The sequence below is a fragment of the Panulirus ornatus genome, chromosome 45 (assembly GCF_036320965.1).
Source record: "Panulirus ornatus isolate Po-2019 chromosome 45, ASM3632096v1, whole genome shotgun sequence".
In the NCBI taxonomy this organism is placed as follows: Eukaryota; Metazoa; Arthropoda; class Malacostraca; order Decapoda; family Palinuridae; genus Panulirus; species Panulirus ornatus.
In genome coordinates this window covers 5,115,351-5,127,850 of record NC_092268.1, presented here as the reverse complement: position 1 = coordinate 5,127,850, position 12,500 = coordinate 5,115,351, and the positions used below count along the sequence as shown (strand labels likewise).

Below are 12,500 nucleotides of genomic sequence, written 5' to 3'. Positions count from 1 at the left end.
CGCCATGTACGACCGGTCGTTAGAAAACGTGGGCCGGGGTGGTTGTGGGAAGGTATATATATACCCGTAGTATAAATATAAGTAAAACGTAATTCAATATCGCTTGAACGGACGGTCGTACGACGCACCAGCTCTCGAAAGGGGTTGCGACGCACGACGGAGACGCCATAGAAAACGGACAAGCCGCTGAGCACTGGAAGGGTGTGGAGGGAATGGTTGTGTGGGGGGGGGGGGGGTTGTTCAGTCATTCGATACCTTCACAAATTCACAAATAATCCAATTGATGGTTGAGACGACCACACATGTCTCCATCATCCATCCACACACACGCCATCTCTAGCCAGTCATCCACTCACCCCCACTCCCTTCTACTTTTCCCCCACCTCAAGCCTCTCCTCTCCCTCCTTTCCCCCACCTCAAGCCTCCCCTCTCTCCCTCCTTCCTTTCCCCCACCTCAAGCTACCCCTTCCTCCTTCCTTTCCCCCACCTCAAGCCTCCCCCTCCCTCTTTCCTTTCCCCCACCTCAAGCCTCGCCTCCCTCCTTCCTTTCCCCCACCTCAAGCCTCCCCTCTCCCTCCTTCCTTTCCCCCACCTCAAGCCTCGCCTCCCTCCTTCCTTTCCCCACCTCAAGCCTTCCCTCTCCTTCCTTTCCCCCACCTCAAGCCTCCCCCTCCCTCTTTCCTTTCCCCCACCTCAAGCCTCGCCTCCCTCCTTCCTTTCCCCCACCTCAAGCCTCCCCTCTCTCCCTCCTTCCTTTCCCCCACCTCAAGCCTCCCCTCTCCCTCCTTCCTTTCCCCCACCTCAAGCCTCCCCCTCCCTCCTTCCTTTCCCCCACCTCAAGCCTCCCCTCTCCCTCTTTCCTTTCCCCCACCTAAAGCCTCCCCCTCCCTCCTTCCTTTCCCCCACCTCAAGCCTCCCCACCTTCCTTTCCCCCACCTCAAGCCTCCCCCTCCCTCCTTCCTTTCCCCCACCTCAAGCCTCCCCTCTCTCCCTCCTTCCTTTCCCCCACCTCAAGCCTCCCCCTCCCTCCTTCCTTTCCCCCACCTCAAGCCTACCCCTCCCTCCTTCCTTTCCCCCACCTCAAGCCTCCCCTCTCCCTCCTTTCCCCCACATCAAGCCTCCCGCCCCACCTCAAGCCTCTTCTCCCTCCTTTCCCCCACCTTAAGCCTCCCGCCCCACCTCAAGCCTCCTTTCCCCCACTTCAAGCCTCCCTCCTTCCCCCACCTCAAGCCTCCCTTCTCCCTTCCCCCACCTCAATCCCCCCCCCCCCACCCTGGCGAGACACACACACACAGACACATAACAGAACCACCCACAGAGAAACTGTCAACAATGACGTATGTGACGAAATCCTGTAGAATGCCTCCCCCCCCTTCAACCCAGCCTCCCCCCCCTTCAACCCAGCCTCCCCCCACATATCCCAATTAGGCATAAAAATGGAGAAGGGATTGAATTTGCGCCCGATTAAGCGTTTTTTATTGGGCATTAATCAAGGAGGAGGAAGGGGGAGGAGGGAGGGGGGGGATATAACGGTGGCTCGCTCGGTCTGGGGGGAAAAGGGGGAAGGGGGAAAGGGGGAAGGGGGAAATAATAATATCTCCCCTCCCCCTACGGATTCAGATTTTCCCGCGTAATGGGATATTCGGAGGTATGGGGAGGGGAGGGGAAGAGAACACTCCGGCGCCACGCGGGGTGGGGGGAGGCGCGCGCGTGCGCGCGTCGCCTGTGTGTGTGTGTGTGTGTGTGTGTGTACACAGGGACCGTCAAAATGGACTAGCGTCGCCCGACCAGAAACACATCCCGTTATTATCATCCCCTTTCCCCCTTCCCTTCCCCCCTAACGGCAGAAATGGGTAGAGAAAACGGGGTGATGGGGAAGCAGGCAGGGGGGAGGGAGAGGGGGGGGAGAATAGTAGAAGTCCCCCACCCCCCCAGTGAGCGTCAAACAGAAATGAGGGGAAAGAACTTGCTTGCTTAAGACAGAAAATGGGGGACGAGAGCTGTGCTTAACGACGCTCCACAGAAAACGGGGGAAAGAGTCGTCCAGTTTTGGCCAAACACAGAAACCGGGAAGACTACTGTCTTGCTCATTTAGAGAGAACATGGGAGATTGTTCTGCTGAGATCTAGTGTTCACCGTTTCCCGCATGGTAAGGTAGCGCCAAGCACAGACGTCCAGATGGCCTCATTAGCCCAAACCTGCTCTCTAAGTGTCATGTATCCACAGCCAAGCTCCACAGACCCTCTCCGTGGTTCACGGACACCACGTCGGCCCCCGTATGCCCCACCGCTCCAATTCGCTCTATCCCTTCCACGTCTCGCACCCTCCTGCATGTTCTAGCCACACAAACTCGTAGAAGCACCTTACCCTCCATTTTCTTTCCACATACAGGCCATCCTTTCTCGCCTTATCAAGGTAGCGCCATCTCAGTTTGGTTCCTCGTTACCTTCCCTGGTTTCTGAGTGATAATAAAGGAGGGAAGGACTTCCTGCGTCCCCTTACACCCTCCCCTTTTTAGTCGCCTTGTACGCCACGCATGACATGGGTTGTCCTTCCGCTGAACTTAAAGGTCGTGTTATCGTGTTTCAGGGTCGTACCATCGGGTTTCAAGGGGGGTCGTCCCGTCGTGCTCAGTCGAGTTCAAGGGTCGTACCGTCGTGCTCGGTGGCCAGTAGCGTTCAAGGGTCGTACTAAAGGGTCGTACCGTCGTGTTCAGTGGTCAATAGTGTTCAAGGGTCGTATTGTCGCGTTCGGTGGTCAACAGTGTTCAAGGGTCGTACCGTCGTACTGAAGGGTCGTACCGTCGTGTTGTGTTCATTAGTGTGTTCAAGGGTCGTACCGCCTTACTCAAGGGTCGTCCGTATTCAAGGGTCGTACCGCCTTACTTAAGGGTCGTACCGCCTTACTCAAGGGTCGTGACCTCGTGTTCAAAAGGTAAAGTCACCAGGTACCCCTGAGCTTAGTGAAAAGAGCACAACCCACCAACATAGTTCTCACACGTAACGGTACACTACGGTACACACACACACACACACACACACACACACACAACGGTACGAGCGAGTCACAATTACATAACGGTACACTACGGTACAAAGACAGCGGTACGAACAAGTTACAATTACATAACGGTACACTACGGTACAAAGACAGCGGTACGAACAAGTTACAATTACATAACGGTACACTACGGTACAAAGACAGCGGTACGAACAAGTTACAATTACATAACGGTACACTACGGTACAAGCGTTAGGTTACACAAAGGTCATAAACACGCATTTACGGCACGATACACGACGGTACGGGCAAGTTACAAACGCATGACGAAGCCGAGAGGCGGATGTGCGAACACGTGGCTTGTGACGCGGCTACCCGACCATGTCCGACCCTCAGGCAGGGATTCGGACGCGGCCAACCATGGCTACGTCACGCGCTTTCGTATAGACAGAGCAATGGACGGAAGAGCGCCCCCGCGCACGCACGCGCGCCCACACCACGTCTACAACCAATACGAAAATAACGATAAATTACCTACGCACACACGCGGAGTCTTTAAATAACCAATTTACGTGATAAATGGAGATTCCCTCGCTGGCTGACACACTTAACCTTCGAACGTTCAAAATATCCAATTTCATGACCAAAAAAAACACACACATACGTCATAATCATGACGTCACGGGCTATATAAACCTTCTAACTACCTAATCACCATCAGAACCACTGGCCAAACTACGAGAGAGGATGATATACCCCTCCAAACTCTTCCAATTCCGCCAAAACAAGGGTGGAGGAGGAGTCGGCGGCGCGTCTGGCGAGACCCGACAACCCTCCGCGGGGGGCCTGCGCGCGCAGCACGTGCTGGTGACGTCACGACGTCGCCCCACACACTATAAATACACGCTCGCCACCTCCCCCCCGACGCTGCCAACACACACACATTATTTATCATTTTTTATCCACTGTTATCACAAGGTTATTAAAAATCGCGATAGATAAACACCTTCAGTTACGATAAATGGATGAATACGACGAGGTAAATATCGAATCGTAAGTGTAAATAAGGGAGATTAATGGGTAAGGAATGTCGACGGCTTGGCAACTGTCCGGCGCGACCAGCACATTTGGGGTAAGATGGAGGAAGTGTGTGTGTGTGTGTGCGTGTGTGTGTGTGTGTGAGATAGGCACACACACACACACACACACACACACCCTGGTCCCGCCTGGTGGACTTGGCCGGCTTTCTGGGAGGTGAAGGAGAGACCCAAAAGATGACAAGAGAGAAAACGGGAGGCCTGAGACACGAGGGTCAGTGTGGATCAGTAGCCGGCACGGGCGAAACGGCCCACAGCCAACGCAGGTGCTCATCCTACCCTTCCAGGGTACCTAGCAGACTGGTGTGTGTGTGTGTGTGTGTGTGTACAACCAGCAGTAAGTGGTGGCAAGTGGCAGACACTGGTGGTGTATATATATATATATATATATATATATATATATATATATATATATATATATATATATATATATTGCTTTGTCGCTGTCTCCCGCGTTAGCGAGGTAGCGCAAGGAAACAGACGAAAGAAATGGCCTAACCCACCCCCACACACATGTATATACATACACGTCCACACACGTACATACACATACCTACACAGCTTTCCATGGTTTATATATATATATATATATATATATATATATATATATATATATATACATATATACACGTGTTGGCCCCTCATGCCACGTGCTATAAAATTTAGCACACACCATGGCCCTTGTGGGAGGGGGGGTGGGGGGAGGGGGGGTGAGAGTAGGGCCCCACCATTCGGTGGGGGGGGGGGGGTTTGGGGGGGTGACGACCGACCCCCCCAGCACCCCCTCTTAAGGTAGGTTAGGTTAGGTAGTTAAAATTAGTAATGATGTGGGAGAGATGGGAGAGGGGGGGTTGGGGGTAGTAGCTGGGGGGGAGGGAGGGAGAGAGAGAGAGAGAGAGAGAGAGAGAGAGAGAGAGAGAGAGAGAGAGAGAGAGAGAGGGGGGGGGGAGGTAGTAATGTATAGGGTTGAGAGAGAGGGGGGGTCACAAGAAAGGGGTAGTGTCTCTCTCTCTCTCTCTCTCTCTCTCTGTAGAGGGAGCACAGTAGGGGATGGGGGAGGGGAAGAGGGGGGGTTAAGTTTAAGGTGGGTGGTGGGGGGGTGGTGTAATTGTGGGGTGGTGGGGGGGTGGTGTAATTGTGGGGTGGTGGGGGGGGAGAAGAGAAACATGTTACTAACGGAGAGAGAGAGAGAGAGAGAGAGAGAGAGAGAGAGAGAGAGAGAGAGAGAGAGAGAGAGAGAGAGAGAGGGATTGTGCTATTGACCCACGTCGTTAACAACCCACAACACCTCGTCGTTGTAAGAAGTCGTTCCATCCACCAACCAGACCGTGCCACCACAACCTACCACACAGCGTCACAACCACAACACAACCACAACACACACACAAATACCCACAAACTGATGTAAACTACACAACCACAACACACACACAAATACCCACAAACTGATGTAAACTACACAACCACAACACACACACAAATACCCACAAACTGATGTAAACTACACAACCACAACACACACACCAATACCCACAAACTGATGTAAACTACACAACCACAACACACACACAAATACCCACAAACTGATGTAAACATCACAACCACAACACACACATAAATACCCACAAACTGATGTAAACAACACAACCACAACACACACACAAGTACCCACAAACTGATGTAAACTACACAACCACAACACACACACAAATACCCACAAACTGATGTAAACATCACAACCACAACACACACATAAATACCCACAAACTGATGTAAACATCACAACCACAACACACACATAAATACCCACAAACTGATGTAAACAACACAACCACAACACACACACAAATACCCACAAACTGATGTAAACAACACAACCACAACACACACATAAATACCCACAAACTGATGTAAACATCACAACCACAACACACACATAAATACCCACAAACTGATGTAAACAACACAACCACAACACACACATAAATACCCACAAACTGATGTAAACATCACAACCACAACACACACAAATACCCACAAACTGATGTAAACAACACAACCACAACACACACATAAATACCCACAAACTGATGTAAACATCACAACCACAACACACACAAATACCCACAAACTGATGTAAACAACACAACCACAACACACACACAAATACCCACAAACTGATGTAAACATCACAACCACAACACACACACAAATACCCACAAACTGATGTAAACAACACAACCACAACACACACACAAATACCCACAAACTGATGTAAACAACACAACCACAACACACACACACACACAAATACCCACAAACTGATGTAAACATCACAACCACAACACAAACACAAATACCCACAAACTGATGTAAACAACACAACCACAACACACACACACACACACAAATACCCACAAACTGATGTAAACAACACAACCACAACACACACACAAATACCCACAAACTGATGTAAACATCACAACCACAACACACACACAAATACCCACAAACTGATGTAAACATCACAACATGTTGTGTTAACTCTGCTAATTACCAATACAACCCACTCACTGTTAGTTGTATATTCAATAAAAAAAATATAAATAACCAAATATCCAATAATTCCTCCACATAATCACAAAATCCAATAATTAATTGAAATCACTTAATTATTTTTGGGTCATTAAGGCCCAACACTGATAATAACCTTGAATTCCATTCCCTTATCTCAAGTGATAAATCATAACACATAAATAATAACCTGTGTTCAGTTGTATACAACTCTGAGGGAAGTTATTAACTTAATGATACAATAAGTAATTAAAACCAGTCATTTAAACCACCCTAATTATACAATATGATCCAAAGTTTACCTACAACATCTACACACACACTTTCACAACATGTCTATCCCCCTCCTGAACGTAACAACAATATACATAACTACCAATTTAATTTGATCCCAATTTTCACAATATATCCCAAATGGGACTAATTATCTTTAATTCAATTATTTACACTTTATCGAATGAGGGTCAGTTCGTACACGAATGTACGACTGGACCAGTCTTTCGTGAGGGAACACGAAACACACACGAAAAAATACATTACGAATGTCTTCCAAGTTTAGTAAAGTAGATGTTTATATATATCTACTCGTATGTATCTACCGTAAACATGGAGGGGGGGGGGGGGGGGTAAAGAGCATTTAAATATATAAACAAACTCATGAATAATAATGACCAGACACGAAAACTCAAAGACATATGTACTTTAATAATTAGACTATACATGTAAATAAACTTCATATACATACCTACCTTATCCTCGGGTATACATACATATATAAAGACAGTATATATACATATTTATAAAGACAGTATACATACATATATATAAACTATATATATGCATATATAAAACAGTATATATACATATATAAAGACTGTATACATACATATATAAAGACTGTATACATACATATATAAACAGTATATATCTATATATAAAGACAGTATACATACATATATAAAGACTGTATATATACATATATAAAGACTGTATACATAATATATAAAGACAGTATATACTTATATATAAAAACAGTATACATACATACATAAAGACAGTATACATACATACATAGAGACAGTATACATACATATGCAAGGATAGGGTGACTGGAGGCAATACAATTGTATACCTCTGTCTCCCCCCACAACACACAAACCATCTCCCAATCGTACGTACACACCAATCACCAATCGTGTATATTGGGTCAAAGATTCACATAACATACAACATAGTTGTTAAGAGAATATATATATATATATATATATATATATATATATATATATATATATATATATATATATATATATATATATATATATATATATATATATATATATATATATAATACACTGAAATCTATAAATTACAACATTCAAATCACATTTAATAACACAAGACTTTATTATTGAAATACAGTAAACACACAAACACTCTCTCTCTCTCTCTCTCTCTCTCTCTCTCTCTCTCTCTCTCTCTCTCTCTCTCTCTCTCTCTCTCTCTCTCTCATATTCGTCACTATACTCATCATACTCTGTCACATTATACTCAACATATTACTCATTATATCACTTTACTCATCATTATAACATTATCCCACCACCATATTCATGTAGCCATACTCACCATATTCCTCACCCACCTTACTCACCATATTCATCATCACCCACCTTACTCACCATCACCTACCTTACTCATCATCACCCACCTTACTCATCATCACCCACCTTACTCACCATATTCATCATCACCCACCTTACTCATCATCACCCACCTTACTCACCATATTCATCATCACCCACCTTACTCACCATATTCATCATCACCCACCTTACTCATCATATTCATCATCACCCACCTTACTCACCATATTCATAATCACCCACCTTACTCACCATATTCATCATCACCCACCTTACTCACCATATTCATCATCACCCACCTTACTCATCATATTCATCATCACCCACCTTACCATATTCATCATCACCCACCTTACTCACCATCACCCACCATACTAACCATCACCCACCTTACTCACCATCACCCACCTTACTCATCATCACCCACCTTACTCACCATATTCATCATCACCCACCTTACTCATCATATTCATCATCACCCACCTTACTCACCATATTCATCATCACCCACCTTACTCACCATATTCATCATCACCCACCTTACTCACCATCACCCACCTTACTCACCATCACCCACCTTACTCATCATCACCCACCTTACTCACCATATTCATCATCACCCACCTTACTCATCATCACCCACCTTACTCATCACCCACCTTACTCATCATCACCCACCTTACTCACCATATTCATCATCACCCACCTTACTCACCATCACCCACCTTACTCACCATCACCCACCTTACTCATCATCACCCACCTTACTCACCATCACCCACCTTACTCACCATCACCCACCTTACTCATCATCACCCACCTTACTCACCATCACCCACCTTACTCATCATCACCCACCTTACTCATCATCACCCACCTTACTCACCATATTCATCATCACCCACCTTACTCACCATCACCCACCTTACTCATCATCACCCACCTTACTCATCACCCACCTTACTCATCATCACCCACCTTACTCACCATATTCATCATCACCCACCTTACTCACCATCACCCACCTTACTCACCATCACCCACCTTACTCATCATCACCCACCTTACTCATCATCACCCACCTTACTCACCATCACCCACCTTACTCACCATCACCCACCTTACTCATCATCACCCACCTTACTCACCATCACCCACCTTACTCACCATCACCCACCTTACTCACCATCACCCACCTTACTCACCATCACCCACCTTACTCATCATCACCCACCTTACTCACCATATTCATCGAGGACAGTCCGCCACTCAGAGTCTCGTCCACCGACAGCGCGGCGGGCGAGCCGCGCCCTCTCATAGCGGGCAACCCACCTGCGGGGGGAGGGGGAACACGGCACACCGTCAGTACACGGGGTATATGTGGGGGGGGGGAGGGGAACACGGGGTATATGTGGGGGGGATACACGGGATATATGGGGGAGGGATATACGGGATATATGGGGGAGAATACACGGGAAATATGGGGAGAATACACGGGAAATATGGGGAGAATACACGGGAAATATGGGGGAGAATACACGGGAAATATGGGGAGAATACAAGGGAAATATGGGTGAAATACACGGGAAATATGGGGAGAATACACGGGAAATATGGGGAATACACTGGAAATATGGGGAAATACACGCGAAATATGGGGAAAATACACTAGAAATATGGGTGAGAATACACGGGAAATATGGGGGAGAATACAAGGGAAATATGGGGGAAAATAATCGGGAAATATGGGGGAGAATACACGAAATATAGGGGAGAGTACACGGGAAATACATGGGCAATACGGGGTAATACACGGGCAATACGGGGTAACATTGCCAGGTGCTAACAACAGAAATACTCCCGGATTAAAGTCGGAAAATACGGGCGAGGAAATACGTGGAATAAACACGTGAAATACGGGATAATAAGACGGAATAGACGAGGGGAAATGAGGGGAAAATGTGTCAGGATGGCTGAGGGAAATAAGTCTGGATGAATAAGGGAAATAAGAGGGAAATAAGTCTGGCTAAATAAGGGAAAATAAGAGGGAAATAAGTCTGGCTAAATAAGGGAAAATAAGAGGGAAATAAGTCTGGCTAAATAAGGGAAAATAAGAGGGAAATAAGTCTGGCTAAATAAGGGAAAATAAGAGGGAAATAAGTCTGGCTAAATAAGGGAAAATAAGTGTGAAATAAGTCTGGCTAAATAAGGGAAAATAAGAGGGAAATAAGTCTGGCTAAATAAGGGAAAATAAGAGGGAAATAAGTCTGGCTAAATAAGGGAAAATAAGAGGGAAATAAGTCTGGCTAAATAAGGGAAAATAAGTCTGGCTAAATAAGGGAAAATAAGAGGGAAATAAGTCTGGGTAAATAAGGGAAAATAAGAGGGGAAATTCGGTCAAGGTAAAGAACTTGGGAAATCTAATTAAAATAAGTCAAGATATCTGGTAAATACGGAGGTATTGTTACCTTTATCATAATTATGATCATTATTTATGTTATAGTTATCATTATCATAATTATTGTTATTACTGTTATTACAATTATTAGTACTATAGTTATTATTATAATCAGTTATTACTATTAATATAATTATTAGTACTACAGTTATTATTATAATCAGTTATTACTATTAATATAATTATTAGTACTATAGTTATTATTATAATCAGTTATTACTATTAATATAATTATTAGTACTACAGTTATTATTATAATCAGTTATTATTATTAATATAATTATTAGTACTATAGTTATTATTATAATCAGTTATTACTATTAATATAATTATTAGTACTACAGTTATTATTATAATCAGTTATTACTAGTAATTTAATTATTAGTACTATAGTTATTATTATAATCAGTTATTACTATTAATATAATTATTAGTACTATAGTTATTATCATAATCAGTTATTACTATTAATATAATTATTAGTACTACAGTTATTATTATAATCAGTTATTACTATTAATATAATTATTAGTACTACAGTTATTATTATAATCAGTTATTACTATTAATATAATTATTAGTACTATAGTTGTTATTATAATCAGTTATTACTATTAATATAATTATTAGTACTACAGTTATTATTATAATCAGTTATTACTATTAATATAATTATTAGTACTACAGTTATTATTATAATCAGTTATTACTATTAATATAATTATTAGTACTACAGTTATTATTATAATCAGTTATTACTATTAATATAATTATTAGTACTACAGTTATTATTATAATCAGTTATTACTATTAATATAATTATTAGTACTATAGTTATTATTATAATCAGTTATTACTATTAATATAATTATTAGTACTATAGTTATTATTATAATCAGTTATTACTATTAATATAATTATTAGTATTAGTTATCATCATAATCAGTTATTATTATTACCATAATCATTAGTATAATAGTTATCATTATCATAATTATTATCATTATTATAATTAGCATTATATTTGTCATAATTATCATTACTATTATCATTATTATCATTATCACACAATCTCATTGTGTCTCTTAGTATATTCCTAATAATAATAATAATAATAATAATAATAATAATAATAATAATAATAATAATAGATAAATAATAATGATAATAATAGATATAATAATAATCTTCAGCTTCTATACCTATATCATTACATTATTATTATTATTATTATTATTATTATTATTATTATTATTATTATTTCGGCTGACTACGTGTGTGTGTGGGGGGGGGGTGAACAACATTGTCGGGGGGGGGGAGAGGGAGGGGAGGTTGTGAGCGTCGGTGAGAGAGAGAGAGAGGAGAGAGAGAGAGAGAGAGAGAGAGAGAGAGAGAGAGAGAGAGAGAGAGAGAGAGAGAGAGAGAGAGAGAGTTTAATTCACTTGGGCGTCGCGTCGTGGAGTGTTCATCATGACGTAGTTCATTGTCGTTTGTTGCGTAGGGGGGGGAGAGGAGGGGGAGGGGGAGGGAGGGGTAGGGGAGGGGGGGTTGAGGAGGGGGGGGGGGAGGGAGGAATGAGGGTGTAGTGGGGGATGATGGGGGGTGAATGGGGTGGGAGTCGTCGGTGGTCGTGAAAATAACGACCCTCGACCGTCGTGTCCGGGTGATTGGTGGGTGTGGGGGTGGTGGGAGGGGGGGTTGGTGTGGGTGGTTGAAGAGGGGGGGGGA

The 12,500-nt window shown here is 43.6% G+C and overlaps 1 protein-coding gene across 5 annotated transcripts in view; it reads right to left on the bottom strand.

Annotated features, from left to right (window-relative positions):
* Positions 1-12,500, bottom strand: part of NfI (Nuclear factor I) — a 264,071-nt gene that overhangs the window by 165,979 nt on the left and 85,592 nt on the right. For all 5 annotated transcript variants that reach the window (XM_071688069.1, XM_071688065.1, XM_071688058.1 and 2 more), the window contains exon 2: positions 9,558-9,646. In XM_071688069.1, the coding sequence (XP_071544170.1) occupies positions 9,558-9,632 (75 nt within the window). In that variant the 5' untranslated portion in view covers positions 9,633-9,646. The remainder of the gene's footprint in view (positions 1-9,557; positions 9,647-12,500) is intronic.